The 20,379-nt window shown below is 36.8% G+C and overlaps 1 protein-coding gene across 1 annotated transcript in view; it reads right to left on the bottom strand.

Annotated features, from left to right (window-relative positions):
- Positions 1-1,667: 1,667 nt before the first annotated feature.
- Sycp1 (synaptonemal complex protein 1) overlaps positions 1,668-20,379 on the bottom strand; it is a 98,933-nt gene continuing 80,221 nt past the window's right edge. Inside the window, exons 27-31 of the mRNA XM_013024630.1 lie at positions 14,039-14,098; positions 8,886-9,059; positions 5,143-5,286; positions 1,876-1,965; positions 1,668-1,799 (exon numbers count right to left, since the gene is read on the bottom strand). Of these exons, the coding sequence (XP_012880084.1) occupies positions 1,668-1,799; positions 1,876-1,965; positions 5,143-5,286; positions 8,886-9,059; positions 14,039-14,098 (600 nt within the window). The remainder of the gene's footprint in view (positions 1,800-1,875; positions 1,966-5,142; positions 5,287-8,885; positions 9,060-14,038; positions 14,099-20,379) is intronic.

Here is a 20,379-nt window from a genome sequence, read left to right as displayed (position 1 = left end):
TAGCCTCACCTCATCCTTCTCACCCTATAAGTCTTCTTTTTCACAGATATCCAACTCATAATATCAACACTCCTCTTCATGAATTATATGTCACACTAAGGATATAAGGTATCTGCCTCCATCATATCCCATTCCCCATCTCAACATCTTCCTTACTACATATCTCTTCACTCACTTTAAGTTCTAACCCCTTACACACCATACAAAAACTCAGCCGCCAGTACACACAGCACGACTGTGATGTGTAGATAAAGCTATCAATGGTATCCTATCATTTATAAGCATTTCACTGGCTTTTAATTGGAGACATTATTAGAGCTGAGATACAACTCCACACAACAGTAAAATGGAATGGCTCATCAACCCAGTTAACACCTACTCCAGTGAGAATATAGAAAATAACCCATCAGGAAGACACTTGTCTGAAGACAACTGAAAGCCCAAACAACAAAGAGTCTTCAAATGAGTAAAACCCAAGAAAAATCCAAGTAAAACAACGAGAAATAAGAAAGGAAATACAACACCTCCAGAAAACAAGTATACAAAAAAGGCCAGAAAAACAAGAAAGTAGAGGAAACCCTGAGTACTGAGCTCCAAAGACTGTTAAGAATTTTCAGTGAAATAGAAGAGGACCTCCTCAAGCAACGACACAAACTGAAATAGAAAACAAAGAAAGAAAGGTATTTAATGAGAACACAGATGAAAATTAAAATGAATTAAATACAAAAGCTAAATGAGCTCAGAGAGAATACAGATAAACACCAAGAGATCAATAAGTCACAAATAAACTAATGAAGTCAATACAAGAAAAATAAAGATGATCTCAATAAAAAGAAATCCTGAGCCTGTAATCCTAACTACTCAGGAGGCTGAGATCTGAGGATCACGGTTCAAAGCCAGCCCAGGCAAGAAAGTCCGTGAGACTCTTATCTCAAACAAACCACTAGAAATCCGGAAGTGAAAAACAGTTGAACTGAAAGGCAAGAGATGAAAAGTAAAATGAAAATCCTCTCCAGCAGAGATGAGATAGCAGACAGAATTTCTGGACTTTTAAAGACAGAAGAAAATACGGGGGGGGGGGGAAGAAAGTAAGAAAATATTAAAGCAGTTTGTAAGGACTTAAGGACTCAATTAAAAGACTTTATATAAAGACTCATAAAACTTGTGACTTATGAATACTGAGGAAGCATAAGAAACATATTCAACAGAGTAGTATCAGAAACTTCTAAAATCTTGAAAAAGAAAAGTGCTGCATAGGTAGAGATTTTAGATCACATACAAATTTCAGGAGAAAAAAAGATTTTTAAAATTTAAGATTATGATTAGCTGTTCAATATCCTTATAGGATCAATGAGACATTTCTTCACATCCAATGTATTTTAATAGTAAAGTAAGAATGGATCTCAATAATGCATGTCTAGCATTCAAGGGTTAAATGTAAAGATTTGAAAACTCAGTATTAAATACAAGCAAAAGTAACAAAATACAATCATATAATTATCTGATTATAACAAATTTTCAGATAATATAGTTATTTCATTTAGACAAAATACTAAGAAACAAATTATTTTAGTCACAATTTCAAGTATATTTTAGCTCTGTAAAAGAATTAAACATGAACTACAAATTTGATATTAAGCTACATTATTACATTGATTTTTCTGATATTAACCAAATAACTTTTCTGCTTCCTTTTGTTTTCTCTTCCTATCCATTTTATTAATTACAGCCCAACGGTTCTCTTGAACTTTTCGCAGACTTCCATACTTCACAGATCCAGGAGTTAGAGATGAGGGAGTCTAAATACAAAGTAAAATAGTTATTTTTTTAAATGGCTTTTAAAATTTGCTTTCTGAAATAAAACTTAAAAGATACCTGTTTTGGTGTTCTAACACAAAGATGAGAAGCAGATGGATTGTTATCATTATATAGTTTGTTAAATGCCTCTTCTTCTGAAACCATGCTCTTGAAGAAAAATAGAAATATTATTAGCACTGCCATCATTAACACTGTATTACTGAAACTTTATCAACATACTACATATGAGAAACAAGAATAGAATAAGGAAGGAGGAAACAGGAGGGGAGGAGGAGAAAGAAAAAAATGAAAGAAGACAAGAATGAAATCAAAGCCAGGCGCTGGTGGCTCATGCCTGTAATCTTAATTACTCAGGAGGCTGAGATTTTAGGACTGCGGTTCAAAACCAGACCGGGCAGAAAGTCCATGAAACTTTCATCTCCAATTAACCACCAGAAAACCAGAAGTGGCACTGTGGCTCAAGTGGTACAATGCTCACTGCCTTGAGCTGAAGAGCTCAAGGACAGTGCCCAGAGTCAGAGTTCAAGCGCCAGGACTGACCAAAAACCAGAAAGAGAGAGAGAGAAAGAGAGAGGGGGAGGGAGGGAGGCAGGGAAGGAGGGAGGGAGGAAGGGAGGAAGGAAAAGAAGGAAGGAAGGAAGGAGAAATAGAAATCAATTCAATTTGCCAAAAAAAAAAAACAACAGATTTTTTTTTTCCTGTGCCAGTTCTGGGCCTTGAATTGAGGGCAAGAGCCTTGTTCCTGAGCTTTTGTGCTCAAGGCTAAAACTCTACCACTTAAGCCACAGCTCCACTTCTGGTTTTTGGGTGGCTAATAGGAGATAACCAATTAACCTGCCTGGGCTGGCTTCAAACCTTAATCCTCAGATCTCAGCCTCCTGAGTAACTAGGATTAAAGGTGTGAGCCCAGCTGGCATAAAACATGTTACTCATTCCTTTTACTTTCAATCAATTTGTGTCTTTAGATCTAAAATGAGTGTCTTAATCACTATACTGTTTCTAGTTTCTAATTTATCTCTGCCCAATATCCATTTTTTCCCTTCTTCTAGGTGTGGCTCAGTTTTCTCTTCATTTATAGTTGCATAAAGTTTCTTCAGTGTTGGGGAGTGAACCAGGGTCTTGCACATACTAAGTAAGCACTCTATCACTTGGGCTAAACCCCAACCTAATGTTTTGACTGCTCATTTAAGGTATTTTTCAAATTAAAACATTTATAATTACAAATTTCCTCTGTGCACTGGCTTTATTGTATCCCATACATTTTGGTATATTGTTTTTCTTTTCTTTCATCTCTAAATCTTTTTAAAATTCACTTTATTGTTATTGTAAAAGTGCTGTTCTGAGGGATTACAATTACATGAGTCAGGAAATTAATACATCTCCTTTTGTAAAGTCTTCATCCCCTTTCCACCCATGAGTTGTACAGTACACTTTCAACAGTGTTCAGTGAGCTCCACTGTTGAGATTTTTAACCATTTTTTCCTTGAGTTCTGTACCCTTGCCTCCCATCCCTGATATACATGTGAATATACCATACATAAAGAAGATAGAATCATCAAAAGATAAAATATTTTTAAAAGAGATCTGTTTTCCTATCTTGAAGTTCATTTTAAGATATATAATTACATGTGTATGTATATGATTTTATAGAGAGGCACATAGGGGTTGTACCTTTGTGCTTGTCTCCTAAAAGTGTCTTCTTTTGGACACACTCTGTGTGTCCAGAATACCGTATAATTTATCATATCCCAGTGTGTTTTATATTTAATTTCCACATATCAGAGAGAAGATCTCTAAATCTTTCATCTGTTGAAAGTGTACTGATTTCCATAAATTTTACATTCTAGTTATTATTTTCATACTGATTCTATCTCATTGTGGTTGCACAAAATGCTTTATGTGACATGCATTTTTTTGGGGGGGCGGGGGTCAGTCGCGGAGCTAGAACTCTGGACTTGGGCACTGTCCCTCAGCTCTTCAGCTCAAGGCTACTGCTCTACCACTTGAGCCACAGTGCCACTTCCTGTTTTCTGGTGGTTTATTGGAGATAAGAGTCTCACGGACTTTCCTACCCAGGCTGGCTTTGAACTGCGATCCTCAGATCTCAGCCTCCTGAGTAGCTAGGATCACAGGTGTGAGCCACTGGCACCTGGCTGACGGTGTATTTAAAAAGATGCACAAGATTTGTAATGTAGAGTAGCATACAGTCTGGAGAATATCCAATGCACATAAGAAAATGTACTCACTGTATCATTGTTTGATAGTGTTCTGTTTGCTAGTGTTGTGTCCCTCAAGTCCTCTCTTACTTTGCTTATGTTTATTTTTCTGGTGATTCTATCCATTACTACAAGTGGTGTATTGAAGTATATAAAAAAAATACTCCAGGATTAGGAATGTGGCTTAGTGGTAGAGTGCTTGCCTAGCATGCAAGAAGCCCTGGGTTCAATGCCTCAGTACCACATAAACAGAAAAGGCCAGAAGTGACGCTGTGGCTCAAGTGGTAGAGTACTAGCCTTGAGCAAAAGAAGCTCAGGGACAGTTCCCAGGCCCTGATTTTAAGCCCCAGGGCTGGCAAAAATAAATAAAAATAAAAAATACTACAAAATTGTGTATTTTTCCAATTCTATGAAGTTTTGCCTTGTATATTTTAAAAGCCTGTAAGTTAATGTTTTAAAATGACTTATTTCCTTGCTGTACCAAATCTTTCATTAATATACACTTTTTGTCTATTATACTTTTTGATTTAAAGTCTATTTTATCTGATAATGATATAGCCACACCAGATCTTTTTTGTTACTTCATGAAACAACTTTTTCCATCCTTTCACTTTCAACAAATATGTGTCTTGAAGATCAAAAGCAAATGTTAAATACATGTTTTTAAAATTGAATCTGTTGATCTCTGAATTTTGTTTGACTAGTATAACCCTAATTTTTCAAAAATGCCACAAAAGTATAAAGGTTCTGTGTTATAGTAAAGGTTTGCTGTATATGTCATTATTGGAGTGTACCTTGTACATACACTAAATATACATTAAAAAATAATGCAAGCCAAATGCTTGTAGCCTACCTACTCTGGAGGCTGAGATCTGAGGATCATGGTTTGAAGCCAGCCAGGTATAAAAGCCAATGAGATTCTTACCTCCAATTAACTACCAAAAAGTTGCAAGTAGAGCTGTGTGTGGCTCAAGTGGCAGAGCACTATCCTTGACAGAAAAAGTAAAAGGACAGCCCACTAGTCCTGAGATCAAGCCTTAGTACCAGCACAGAAAAAAAAAATTCAAATAATGAATCAGAAAAGAAGTACTAATTATAATTGTTTTACCAAGAGATCAGTATTTTCTGAACTGTCTGAATGAGTATCAAAGTCAAAGACTGTTCTTCTCTTTTTATTTTTTTCTTCAATGTGTATATTCTTATCTTGTCTTGGATGCTTTTTTATTTTGGTTGGGGTCCTCACTGTATAGACCTATGCAAAAGTAAAAAGGAATACATTATCATATTAACAAAAAGATATATATATATATATATATATATATATATATATATATATATATATATAAAATAAAGAATGTAATAAATCACCAGGTGCTGGTGGCTCATGACTGTAATCCTAGATACTCAGGAGGCTGAGCTCTAAGAATTGTGGTTCAAAGCCAGCCAGGGCAGGAAAGTCCCCTTGAGACTTTTATCTCCAATTAACCATTCAAAAACTGGAAGTGGCACTGTGGCTTAAAGCAGTAGAGTGCTAGGCCTTGAGCATAAAGAAGCTCAGGGATAACGTGCAGGCCCTGAGTTCAAGCCCCCTATTAATAAATCATTTCAAGGCAATTTGAGTTTTGAGCAATAAGAAATCTCCATTTCTAGCAAATAATGAAGCAGAAATTTTAACAGAAATTAATTCAGATGTTTTTGATACTAAAAATATTCTTTCTTCTAAAAAATAAAAGGGGCCAGAGGTTCACATCTGTAAACCTAGTTATGAGATGTGAGGTTCATAGTTCTCAGTCTGAGAAAAATGCCAACAAGATCCTATCTCTAATTAAGTAGCATAGCACTGGTCTGGGAAGTATAGCTCAAGCAGTAGAGACTCAGCTGTGAGCAAAAAAGCTAAGCAAAAGCTCGAGTCTCTGAGTAAAGCCCTGGTACTAACACATAATGCGCACACAAATTCACTTTTGTTCTTTCCTGAGTTATGCCAAAAAAGACAGAAAAAGTAGTATACAAAGAGACAAATTTTAAAAGCAAATCAAGTGAAAACTGAATAGCATCAATAGCAGATTATACCAAGCAGAAGAAAGGATATAAGAGGTTGAAGACAAGTCAAGAAAATATCATGATCATAATCTTCAGGACCTCAAGGACATGTTAAAGACTACATATATGACTCTGTGGTATAGAAGAGGGCACTGATATATAAAGACATAGAAAACCTACTCAATAAAATTACAGCAGATAACCTCCAAATCTAGGTAAAGAAACGAACATCCAAAAACAGGCGGCAATTAAACCCTAATTGGTTAAGTCCAGAAAGAATCTTTCCATTATGGTTTTAGTGATAATGTAAATAAATGTCAATTCTCCAGTTAAAAGAGGTACAATAAATTAAAAACAAGATCTAACTATTTGCATTCTGCACAAAACTCTTTGACTGGCAAAGAAACAGACTGATAGTGAAGGATGGAAAATGGTATTTTAAGCAAGTGGAATTCAAAGCTAAGAAGTAGCCATAATGATATTTGACAAAGCAGACTTTAAGCCCAAATTAGTCAAAAGAGATATTAATAAAGGGAACAATCCATCAAGAAGATATAACGACTGTAAATATATATGCATCAAGTATTTGGTATGTACATTTTTCATAAAATAAAGGAACATTAGATCTGGAACCAATAATAGTGAATGATTTCACTTTCATCAATGGAGCTAAAAAAATCAGCATACAATCTTCATAGACATCTACAGAATATTCCTCTCAACATCCATGGAATGCAGCCCATAGAATTTTCTCCAATTCAGAGCACATATTAAGGAATAAAGCAGATCTTTTTTAAATGAATTTCTTATATTGTTTCATATAATAAAACCATCAATCGGCAGCAAGAAACTACATAAAATATAATAACACATGGAGAATTAATACTATACTTTGAATAATCAGTGGTTTGAGGAAATTAGGAATCAAAATTCCTATAATCAAATAAAAAAAAAAACAAAATCCCTAGATTGTGAATAAAGGGATATAAGGATAAAGGGATGTAGCAAAGGATAGCTAAGATTTATAACCACAAATGTACACCTTAAAAAAAAATCACCCAGGGCTGGGAAGGTGGCTCAGTGGTAGAGCGCTTGCCTTGCATGCATGAGGCCCTGGGTTCGATTCCTCAGCACCACTTAAGCAAAAAGAAGAAAGCCGGAAGTGGCGCTGTGGCTCAAGTGGTAGAGCGCTAGCCTTGATCTGAAGGGCTGAGGGACAGTGCCCAGGCCCAGAGTTCAGGCCCACGACCGGGCCCCCCCCCCAAAAAAAATCAGCCAAGCACCAGTGGCTCCCACCTGTAATCTTAGCTACTCAGAGGCTGAGATCTGAGGATTACAGATCGAAGCCAACCCAGGAAGGAAAGTCTGCAAGACCCTTATCTCCCATTAACCCCAAAAAGCCAGAAGTGGAGCTATTGCTCAAGTGGTAGAGTACTAGCATTGAGCATAAAAGCTCAGTGACAGTACCCAGGCCCTGAGGTCAAGTTCCAGGACAAACACAAAAAAAAGAAATCAAGAGAGATTTCAAATAAATAATTTGATGCACTTCAAGAAGGAGTCAAATCATTCCACTTTGCACAGTTTATGACTGCATACTTAAAATACCCTAACGACTCCACTAGAAGACACTTAGATATGACGAACATTTTCAAGCAAAGTAGCAAACTACAAAATCAGCATGCAAAAATCTGTATAACTTTTCTCTACACCAATAACAAATAGCCTGAGAAAGAAATCAGGAAAACAATCTCTCAGATGCAGTTTTTTCCATTCCCAATTACTTTAAGCAAACAAAGAGAATAGCATGAAATTTCAATGTAGTAGGTAAAGATAAACTGAATACATACTGAGGGCACTGGAAGCTTATACCTGTAATCCTAAGTATTCAGGAGGCTTAGATTGAGAATCATAGTTCAAAAAACAAGCCTGAGGGGCTGGGAAGTTGGCTCAGTGGTAGAGTGCTTGCCTTGCATGCCTGAGGCCCTGGGTTCAATTCCTCAGCACCACATATCTCCAGTTAATGACCAAGAAGCCAGATGTAGAGCTGTGGCTCAAGTGGTAGAGTGTTAGCCATGAGCAAAAAGGTAAAAAAGTGCCTAGGCTCTGAGTTCAAGCCCCAGCACTGGCACCCATGCACCCCCCGCACCCCCACCCCCACACAATTGAAATACATTTCACTTCAACTTGTAAGAGAAGTGAATCAGGAACTCCAAGAGTGGGCTTATAAAGGTGTCAAAAAGAAGAGACTGGCATCTCAATCCCTAAAAGGATATGAACCTAGAAAACCAAGTTGTTCAGCTTCGTTTCTAGTTGGGCAGAGAAAATGGAAATTAGAAAGCTACCAATGACCAAGAGCAGAACAATGTAAGAAAGAGAAAATTCTGCACAGCTATTTGGCATGGAAGGTCATGGAGGTTCACTAGAGCTTAACAAACATATGGATGATAGCTAACCTTAAGTAACCTTGCTTGTAGTATCTACTCCAAGATGACTGCAAAATAAAGGACTCTAGCAAGATGGTGTCAGATAAAGAGCAAAAGGAGCAAATGGATAACAATGTTAACCATCAAGTCAGAACATGATTTCCCACATTAGATTTATGCATTGGTAAATGAATGACCAGCAAGTTACTGCAAGTTATTACACTGATAAATATCAGCTCAAGATACCAATAAGTTGTGTGAACTAAAAATAAATGAAAGCATTTCACACTCAATAGATTCATATGTGTATATGTTATTAGGTATAGATTCATGAAACCAGAACCTTTTTATTTATAAAATTACTATCTTAGAAATTTTAGCAACGAACCTTTGGTAATGATGAAGATAAATTGCCTTTACTCCACAGATAGTCTCTTTTATCTTTGGATTTGCCATGGTCGACTGATGAAAAATTTCGAGATATATTTTGTGGAGGAGTTGCTTTAGAATCAAATTTCTGGTAAGGAACTTTAGGTGGTTCCAGTGCATATGTCTGTGTTTTCTGAATCAAACAAAAGTGAATAAAACCATCATTAATTTTGTTGTTTAATTTGTGTGACAGGGTCTCATGATGTAGCCCAGACTTACCTCAAACTCCAGGTCCTCCTGCCTCAGTCTAAGTTGTTTTGTTTCGGTCTTTTTGTCCATCATGGGTCTTGAACTCTGGGCCTGGGTGCTGTCCCTCAGCTCTTTAGCTCAAGGCTAGCATTCTACCACCTAAGCAACAGTACCACTTCCGGTTTTCTAGTGGTTAGTTGGAGATAAGAGTCTCAAGGACTTTTTTGCCTAGGCTGGCTTTGAACCAAGATCCTATTGTTACAGGCGTTGAGACAACGGCGCCTGGCTTCAGTCTAAGTTTTGAGATTACAGGTTTATACTATCAGTTCTGGCTCCTAATGGTTATAGTTACTTCTGTAAAATAACTAGTGGTATTAGGACTGAAATGAACTAGAATTTAATTCCAGATGTATTACTGATCAGAGTCCATTTAAGATGTATATAGTATCCACTGCTGCTTATATTCACAAAGCTACTGTTAAAACAAGTGAGATTTCAACTATCTATTGATCAGAAGCTGAAGATTCTTAAAAAAAACCTCCTGTGGTTAAAAAAAAAACTTCATTCTAATGGCCTAAAGCCCACAGAATAATTTCCTTCATCCTATTTTTTCATTCATTTTTTTCCTCCTTCTATTTCTCCCTCCCTTTCTCCCTAGTCTCTTTCTTTTCCCTCTCCTCATTTAAACCTCCTCTCTACCTTTCTTCCCTCTCAATTTCAGCAGCCTCATTTATGCTCAAAAACAGGGGGAAAATCATAACAAATAATGAGAAGCCAGCTACTCAATAGGCACAGGCCACGGAACTCGAGTTTCTTGTTGTTTTATCGATCATGGAGCTTGAACTTGGGCCTGGGCACTGAACCTCAGCTCTTCAGCTCAAGATGAGCACTCTACCACTTGAGCCACAGCATCACTTCCGGTTTTCTGGTACTTTATTGGAGATAAGAGTCTAACGAGCTTTCCTGCCTGGGCTGGCTTTGAACTTCGATCCTCAGATCTTAGCCTTCTGAGTAGCTACGATTATAGGCGCCTAGCTGGATCTCGAGTTTGAATCTAGCCAAGGTAAAGTCATGAGACCCTATCTCAATAACAAATAAAAACAAAAGAGCTGGAGACATAGCTCAAGTAGTAGATTCTAAAAATAAACAAACTGAACTTTTAAATAACTGACATTATTTCAACTCATTTCCATTCTCATCCTTTTTCTACTTTGTATACTCATTTCTTTACCATCTAACCCAGATTTTTAGTAAAAGTTAGTTATGGGCGAGGTGCTAGACAAGCACTTTACTACTGAGTTACATATCTGACCCTCAAATCTAGTAACAATTGACTTAATGGAATCTTATATGAAACTTATGTTATTGCTTTCTATTTTGCCTCTTCTTTGGTCACTGTCATCTCCTTAAGTGCAATTATGGCAATCATTTATTTAAAAGAATGTAACACACACTCACACATTCCCAAAGTTGGTGGTTGGATTCACACTGATTTTAAATAGTAGATATGAAAGTACAAGATTATATGTCTGTATGACTATTTGGAAAAATACTTCTAAATATTTTACTAGATATATATCTAAATATTTACCTAGATAACTTCTTCTAAATATTTTGCTAGCTAACTTTAAATATCCAAGCATCTACAGGCTCAAATTTATTCATCTTTACAAAACCAAGAAGCTAAACAAAGTGATTTGTAGCTTTCTTGACTAGTTCTAGTAATTATGAAATGACTCATTTTTTTCCAGCATGTATAAATTTTGGTATCCTTTCTTCAAAGTTCTATTTCTGTATCCTTTTCCCTACATATTTCTACATCATCCTTAATAGTATCGTTCTAATAAAAGTAATTCTTTTCCTGCTTCCTGGATTTGTAAGGAGTTACACTTAGAACATTCAAACATGACAAGCTGAAGGTTCCAACTGTAGGCCTGAGAATGGCAATTTAAAGTTGCTGTATCACCATCTTGTGGTTATGTCAGGGAACTGACATTTACCTGATGGCCTAATAGGACCCTTCTCATCCCACACTGGAGAATACTTATCCCTTTACATAATTATGGCCATCATGGAAACACATCTTCCCTTTCAAATTATATTTTATGAATGTTATACTACCAGTCATAAATATACACAGAACTTTTAAACAAAAACTATCTCATGGACTTTAGTATCATAATGCTCTTATTTCAGAAAACTGAGGCATGAAGAAGTAACTTATCCCAAGTCATAAACACTTGATAAATTTGATGACTATTATATAATGACTGTGATATTTCAGTAGTGTAGCTAAAAGTGACCTAGTTGTATTTCATGTCTTTGGTTTTGTTTTGTTGTGTATTTGTCAGTTGTGGGTGGGTGCTCTACCACTTGAACCACAGCACCACTTCCGGTTTTCTGGTGGTTTATTGGAGATAAGAGTCTCACGGACTTTCTTGCCTGGGGTTAGCTTTGAACCATGATCCTCCTATCTCAGCCTCTTGAGTAGCTAGGATTACAGGCATGAGCAACCGGTATTGTTTAAACACATATATTATCCAAACATCCCAGATAATATAGACAGCAGATAATATCTTATAACACACACAAAGATTTTTTGTTATACTATATTTATTACAGAATTATATATGAACTAAAACATCGCAGTGATAGAGTCTACATTTATAAAAGAATATTAGTGTTTAAACAATTTACTTATCTTTATCAGTCACTAAGACTATAGTCCTGTTGGTTTATTTTATTATGATGATAATTTCTTCAAATACAATGTTTTCAAGTATCTTAGTGTTGTGTCTGAGACAAGAAAGCACTAAATATTCTCTAATAGGTTCAATATGTCCTTCTTCTCTTTAAAATCAAATGTTATAAAACTGGGCCTAACAAGTGAGCTGTTCCCAAAACCATGCTGATTCTCACTTTCAGTTTAATTATAATCATAATAACGTGTGTGGGGACTGAGAAGACTATAATTTGTACTTATTTTCAAAATATTGGTCAAATTACAATTCTTCTTCAAAAATCCTGTCTTATCAAATTATTATAGAGTCTGAAGCATACTCTTCTTCCCGTATCTGGAGCTTTCTTCCATGTTTCCTTTCCATGATCCACTAGGATAACATTCCTAACTTTTCACTGCTTCCTTAGGGAGACATAATGACTTCAAGTGACTGGTAAAACTTGAAGGAAACACCAGACAAATACAGATAGTACAGTCCCTTTCTTATTCCTCCTCTTAAATACAAGAGAGAGCAGTTATCTGCCCTGTTTCTTTATCCATAAATTTACAACAACAGGCTATCATGAAGGTAGGTCTATCTCAGGTCAAGGTCTACTTATGACAAAATAGGTAAATCTGTCTAATTTAGCATTTTAGGATTTAAGAAACTCTTCTAGCACATGTAAGGTCCTGAGTTCAGTCCACAGTAGGATACAGGTTCTCTTGTTATTGGCTATAAACCACATTATCTAATATTGGTTATCAACAATAAATATTGTTTTGAGAATCTTTCATCTCAGTCGGTTCAGAATTGAAACAGGAAAACAAAATTCATTTATTCAGTATTCTCAAAATTCAAATTAAGACTGAAGGAATTTCTCAAGTGATAGAACACCCACAGTAAACAAAAACTCAAAATAGAAGCCAGGTGCCGGTGACTCACACCTGTGATCCTAGCTACTCAGGAAGCTGAGATCTGAGGATCGCAATTCAAAGCCAGCCCAGGCAGGAAAGCCCATTAGACTCTTATCTCCAGTTAATCACCAAAAAACCCGAAGTGGCACTGTGGCTTAAGTGGTAGAAGTCTAAATATAAACTTTAGAATATTTTTGGAAGTGCTGAAGGTCAAACCTAGGGCCTGTATGTGTGTTAGATAATGCTCTACAATTACTATATCCTCAGCCAGCATCAGATTTTTTTTTTTTTGTGGGTCATGGGGCTTGAACTCTGGGCCTGGGCACTGTCCCTCAGCTCTTAGGCTCAAGGCTAGAGCTCTACCACTTGAGCCAACGTACCACTTCCAGTTTTCTGAGTAGTTTATTAGAGATAAGAGTCTCACAGACTTTCCTGCCCCAGCTGGCTTTGAACCATGATCCTCAGATTTCAGCCTCCCAAGTAGCTAGGATTACAGACATGAGCCACCAGCACCCGGCCGCATCAGAATTTTTTTTTTTTTTTTGTCAGTCATGGGACTTGAACTCTGGGTCTGGGTGCTGTCCCTCAGCTCTTCAGCTCAAGGCAAGCGCTCTACCACTTGAGCTACAGCACCACTTCCAGTTTTCTAGTGGTTTATTGGAGATAGGAGTCTCACGGTCTTTCCTGCTTGGGCTGGCTTTGAACCTTGATCCTCAGATCTCAGCCTCCTGAGTAGCTAGGATTACAGGCATGAGTCACCAGTGCTCGGCTGCATCAGAATTTTTAATCAAAGTATATTACCTTTACATAGAGAAACTTCTCAGAGGGAATACATAGGAGTATGTACCTAATTTAAGATGATACGGACTTGGAAGTTGGCTCAGTGGTAAGAGTGCTTTCCTTGCAAGCATGAGGCCCTGGGTTCAATTCCTCAGCACCATATAAGCAGAAAAAGCCAGAAGTGGCGCTGTGGCTCAAGTGGTAGGGCACTAGCCTTGAGCTGAAGAGCTGAAGGACAGTGCCTAGACCCAGAGTTCAGCCCCCACGACTGACAAAAAAAAAAGAGAAAAGATGATACTATAGAAAGAATTATAAATACTAAAATCATCTCTAAAGGACAAAGAGTTTTGAAAATTCTGGCTAATGTTTTAGAATTAATCAACAGTGTGAAGTAATTTAAGAACTAAAATTATATATGTTATCTTCTTATTTACAAACAAAAATATTCCCAAGTAAATGTTATAAAGTAAATTTGTTATCACAAGAACAAAATTACATAAAACTCTTACCTTGTCTACTTTTTCTTTTGGAATGACTATATTTTCTTTGGCATCTCTTTTCAGTTTTTCCTATTAAATATTTAACACATACAAAATCATCATTACTATAATAATAAATAACTAATCTTCATACTAAAATCTTTTCTATTAAATATTTTTAAAAAAGCAATTAGCCTTTGGCTCACAGCTATAAATCCTAGGTATTTTGGAAGATGAAATCTGAGGATCATGTTTGAAGCCAGCCCAGGCAGAAAAGTCTATGAGACTTTTATCTCCAATTAACCACCAAAAAAAACAGAAGTAGAGATGTAGTTAAAGTGGTAGAGAGACAGCACCCACATTTTAAGTTCAAGTCTCATGAACCCCCCAAAAAAGTATCTGTCTCAATCTTCTAAAATAATAAAAAAATTAGTTCCTTTTTATAGAAATTTTTTAGTTATTTTAAGTAGTTGTACAAGGGGCTTTGATTCCATGTGTAATTTCATGAGTACAATGCATCTTGATCATTATCTCCCCTTCCATCATTCTGCCCCATCTCTGCCAATCCCACACATTCCCCAAAGGTACAAGGTTCCACTTCCACATATACACATTGAATATTAATACTATATTCACCCAACCTCCATATCTCCATTCTTCAGTTATTTGGTTTTAATTATTTTTATTATTCTGTTTTCTAGTGTGTTATCTGTAAGATTAAGTATCTTAAATGCTGACTCTCAGCTTATTTATAAAATGAACTTTTACTGAAGAATAGTGTGTATACAGAAACAGTCTAAATAAAAATAAAAAAAACTTAGTCAGAGGAGCAAGTGTTATTATATACTACAGGATTTATTCAGTAAGAAAAAAGAAAATTTAAGCCTGACCTACAGAAATGAAAATGGAATATGCATGTAATATGACAATCATCAGTAGAACACTTTTAGCCCCAGTAGCAACCCATAAAAAGTTTCAGAGAAGGGAAATTTTCTAAGAACTTCAAATAATCAAATTTATGTTGCCAGGGCTCGAGGCATGGCTTAAATGGTAGAAGTCCTGCCTTTCAAGGACAAGGGCCTAAGTTCAAACCTCAGTACCATTTTTAAAAATGTCTGTTTTCTCATAATGCCTATGTCTATATCTTTTTTCAGTGTATACAAAGTACTTCTCCTACAATACTGCTAGTAACCAAAGAACTCAACTAATCAAAAAAAGAAGCTGGCAATAAACTGACTTAATATATGTATTGCTGTTACTATTATGTATCCTGTCATCCACTAATGGTTGATATTTGGTTATGAAAACTAGGATCAACTCAACCCTACTGGGCTGGAATGCTGTCTTCTAGGACAGTGTATTTACTAAACGCGCAATATTTCATTAACTCTCAGAATGTCTTGGTTTCTAGAGGGAAGAAACCATCTTCCATAACTGCCCATCTCTTTATCTTTTGCTGATAGGAAAGGTATCAGGCAAATAGATCAAGAGCTCTTAGTTTCAGAAATAGGTATCGCTAAAGTTTGTATATAATCTGAATATATGAAATGTACCTACTGCATGGCTTGGCAAAGACAGATGAACTTGAGCCACCAGAGGAGAGAACAACATCCCTGCGACCAAGTTTCAGACTATAAATAAAAAGAAAGCCTAGGGGTCTTTATGGACAAACTCTTGCAATAACTCACCCTTATCACATCCTTCCTAGAATGTGTGTACTGGGAACAAAAATATTGAGACTCATGAATTATTAAAAATTGCTTTAGCAAATACTGATTCTTTTTCTTTTTTGGGGGGGGGAAGGGAGGGATCTGGTCATGGGGCCTGAACTCTGGGCCTGGGCGCTGTCCCTCAGCTCTTCAGCTCAAGGCTAGCACTCTACCACTTGAGCCACAGCGCCACTTCCAGCTTTTTTCTTTTTGCTTATGTGGTGCTGAGGAATTGAACCCAGGGCCTCAGGCATGCAAGGCAAGCACTCTACCACTGAGCCACCTTCCCAGCCCTAAATACTGATTCTTAGAGATCTATAATGTTATGCTTATTTCTTACCAGTTAAAAGTGAAAGAAGAGCAGAGCTGGGTGACAAACAACATTTAATCTGTCTATTTTTCATGAGCTTACCAAAACCTAAAAACTGTGGTCATTTCTTTAAATACTGATAAACAGTTTGAATAAGTAAATTCAGCAAGTGACATATCCTCACTGTGTTTCTGACCATAGAGAGATTAGACAGTTGGAATGATCAACTAGAAAACCTTGAAACTTGCTGTTCATATTAAGATAGTAAATAATCTTCAATCACTAGGCAAAGACCCCTCAAAGAGCATTTGCCTAGTGTGGGAGAGGCTTTAGGTTCAAGCCTTAGCATGTCAAGAAGGAAAGGGAAAGGAAAAGGAAAATGAAAACAAAAGAGAAGAAAAGGAAAGGGGAAAGGGAAGGGAAGAAAGAAGGGTAGGGAAAGTAAAAGGGAAAAGAAAGGAGAAAAGAAAGAGGAAAAGGAGTGGAAGAAAAATGACAAAGGAAGGGAAAGGAAATCAAACTATGAAACTGTAAGGAAGTCAATATATTTTAACTCGAAGTTAACTAGGTGTCATCTGGTAAGCTACTTCATAGTATATAGGTAAAAATGGTAATTATCATATTAACTGAGATCAAAATTAACAACTAAAAAACTACACATTAAACATAAATATTAAATGTAAATATGAATATCAAGTTAAACAGACACAGTAATCATGGTTAAAAATGGAACACATATTTTTATAAATCTTGACTATATTATATAGTAAAATAAATGCCAAATTATATCTTGATGGGGAAAAGATGAAGTAGGAAGAAGTGCTAATATATTATTTCAAAATATAAAGTTAACTAGTAAAGACAGATACTGGTGACTCATGCCTGTAATCCAAGCTACTCAGGAGGCTGAAATCTGGAAGATTTCAAAGCCAGCTTAGGCAGAAATTCACTCGATTCTATCTCCAAAAGAATTAGCAAGCCAGGTACTAATGGCTCACATCTGTAATCCTAGCTACTAAAGAGGCTAAGATCTAGGATCACAGTTCAAAGCCAGCCCAGGCAGAAAAGTCCATGAAACTCTTATCTCCAATTAACCACCAGAAAAGTGGAAGTGGCACTGTGACTCAAGTGGTAGAGTGCTAGTCTTGAGCTGAAGAGCTTGGGGACAGTGCCCAGGCCCAGAGTTCAAGACCCATGATCGACAAAAAAAAAAATCTAATACCATATTTTAAAAAATATATAATGATCAAATGGGGTTTATTCCAGAAATACAAGAACAGCTCAAAACAAAATATATATCACATCTGTAACTATAATTACTAATATAATAACTTTTTTTGGACAGCCCTGGAGCTTGAACTCAGGGTTTAGGCACTGTCCCTCAGCTTCTTTTGCTCAAAGCTAGTACTCTACCACTTGAGCTACAGCTTCACTTGTGACTTTTTCTGTTTATATGGTACAGAGGAATTGAACCCAATGCTTCATGCATGTTAGGTAAGCACTCTACCACTAAGTCATATTCCCAGCTCATAATAACTTTGTTAATAGCAGAAAGTCACTCAACTGAAGTCAATGAAGAATTAAAAATAAAATACATGGGAATATACAAAACAAAATGGTCACAATACAACTATCAATTGACACTGACTGAAGCAAATAGACAAAAGATTTTAAAAAATGGGTATACCATGAGATTCCAGTATACTATTCCAGTGATGCGGAACTTTAAACACATAAATTATTAATAATTGTTACTCATTATTTCTGGAATTTTTCTATTTAATATTTTTGGACCACATGTGACTATGGATAAGTGAAACTGTAGATAATTAATACTACTATATTTTTAAACCATTTGTCCAATGTTGATTTGAGTATCTGCTCTCTCCCAAACTCACAATTTGGTTATAGTGGCAGAGTTAACAGATGGCATCTCTGGAAGATCAAAGTGTCAGTAAAGGCTAACCTATTATAGGTAGAATAAATGACATTAACAACAGGGTGTACATGGACCCCTTCTGTCTCTTTGCCCTTCTGCTGTTCACTATATTAAAGCATGACATTCCTCCTCTCTGAAGGATATCCCAAGAAGGCCCTCTCCAGACAATGGTTACCATCTTTCTCCCCAGCTAAAGTCATGGAAAAAAGAGGATCATAAAACCTACCTCCATCTCAACCAATAAAAGTTGTGTTTAGTGCTGCATACCTGTCATTCCAGCTATTTGAGAATCATAATAGAAGCACTGAGTGCCAAGCAAGCCCAAGGCTTTATTTGAAAAAGAACCAAAGCAAAAAGAGCTGAGGGCATGGCTCAGGTATTACAGCACCTGTCTAGCAAGCATAAGGCCCAGAGTACAAACACCAGTATTCCCTAAAATAGAATCCTCAAAATTCAAAGTAGAAAAAAATTTAGTTAAAGAATGGATAAGATATATAAACACATATTTCCTAAAACAGGGTAAGTAGATAATAAGTAGGCATTGGGGGAAAACAAACAGCTATAACATCATTAGATTTCTGACAAGGACACAGAGATAATAAGTAGGCATTGGGGGAAAACAGACAGCTATAACATCATTAGATTTCTGACAAGTACACAGAGAAACTATATCACTTATATACTGCTGCTGGGAACATAAAATGATACCATCACTTGGAAATGAATTTGGCAGTTTCTTATAAAATGAATCTAACACTACCATGCAACTTACCAACTACAATCACTGGCTATTATTTCAGAGAGATAAAAAGTTACATTCAGCTGGGCGCTGGTGGCTCACGCCTGTAATCCTAGCTACTCAGGAGGCTGGGATCTGAGGATCAAAGTTCAAAGCCAGCCCTGGCAAGAAAAGTCCGTGGGACTCTTATCTCCAGTAAACCACTAGAAAATCGGAAGTGATGCTGTGTCTCAAGTGGTAGAGCGCTCTCCTTGAGCTGAAGAGCTGAGGGACAGAGCCTAGGCCCAGAGTTCAAGCCCCACGACCAAAAGACCTGTACTCTAAGCCACACTAAGACCTGCACACGTAAATGTTCATAGCTGTTTTGTTCTTAACAGCTCAAAACAAGAAACAACCAGGTGTCTTTCATTAGATGAACACTTAAATTAACAGTGGTAGGTATATCCATATCATAATAATGCTTGGTAATTAAATGATAATGCACAGAAATTTCCAAGAAATCATGAGTGAAAAAAGCTAATCCCAAAAGAGTGCTTAAAGCACAGGTAGTGATTTTAAAATATTTCCAATGGTAAAAGTCTTATTTGTGTTAATTAAAGAGTAAAAATTAAAGGTTGCTCAGGGTGTAATCAGAACATAAAAAGACACAATAATTCCTCCACTGAGGGGCTGGGAAAGTGGCTCAGTGGTAGAGCGCTTGCCTTGCATACATGAGGCCCTGGGTTCGATTCCTGAGCACCACACATAAGCAGAAAAAAGAGCCAGAAGTGATGCTGTGGCTCAAGTGGTAGAGCGCAAGCCTTGAGCTGAAGAGCTGAGGGACAGTTCCCAGGTCCAGAGTTCAGGCCAACGACCAGACCCCCCCAAAAAATAATAATAATTCCTCCACTGAAACAGCAGGATAAAGGTCATGCATGTTATTATAATAGGTGAAGAGAAAGCAATTTAGTAATTTCTTGAAATTTAATGAAAACATCAAAATTTCAAAATCTTTGGCTTGGATAAAAGATAAACAAAGATAACACATAATCTAGCCTTTAAAGCTTGTGTGCATCATTCACTTTGCAAACTGCAAAATGTTACAAACATAAACCTTGAATAGTTAAGAAACACACTAAACATATGAACATTTTAATATGTGAAATAATACTTCTTAGCCATATTAGATTTAAAGGCATTTTTGTCACTATTGGACTTTACATTTCATAAATTGGTATTGTACTAAGTAGTAAAGCCAAGCCCGCAGCCTTGCACTTTTAATCTTAAAAGTGTATGTGCCCTCATACTTCTAATCCTTGCTACTCAGGAGGCTGAGAGCTGAAGATCATAGTTCTAAGCAAGCCAGGAAGGTCCATGAGACTTATCTCCAACTAACCACCAAAAAGCTAAAAGTGGAGCTGTGGCTCAAATTAGCCTTCAGCAAAAAAGCTGGAGGAGAGGAGTTCTGGGAAGATGGCGGAGGAGAAGCTGGAATCTAAACAAGCTCTCGCATAGAAAGCAGTTTTAGAGTTACAGTGAACAGTCCTAAGCCAGAGAATCACACCAAGTGTGCCATCACAGGACAGAGAGTTAGGCAAGAGAGGGGAAGCCAAGGCAAGGAGACACATCTGAGCGCTAGCCAGCAGCCGCCGCGGTGGCGGCAGGGTCGCGGCAGCGACCGCAGGGCACCCATAC

This window comes from Dipodomys ordii, unplaced genomic scaffold (assembly GCF_000151885.1).
Source record: "Dipodomys ordii isolate 6190 unplaced genomic scaffold, Dord_2.0 Scaffold78, whole genome shotgun sequence".
NCBI classification, from domain to species: domain Eukaryota; kingdom Metazoa; phylum Chordata; class Mammalia; order Rodentia; family Heteromyidae; genus Dipodomys; species Dipodomys ordii.
The sequence above is the reverse complement of the archived record's forward strand: the minus strand, read 5'-3'. Positions and strand labels throughout refer to the sequence as shown.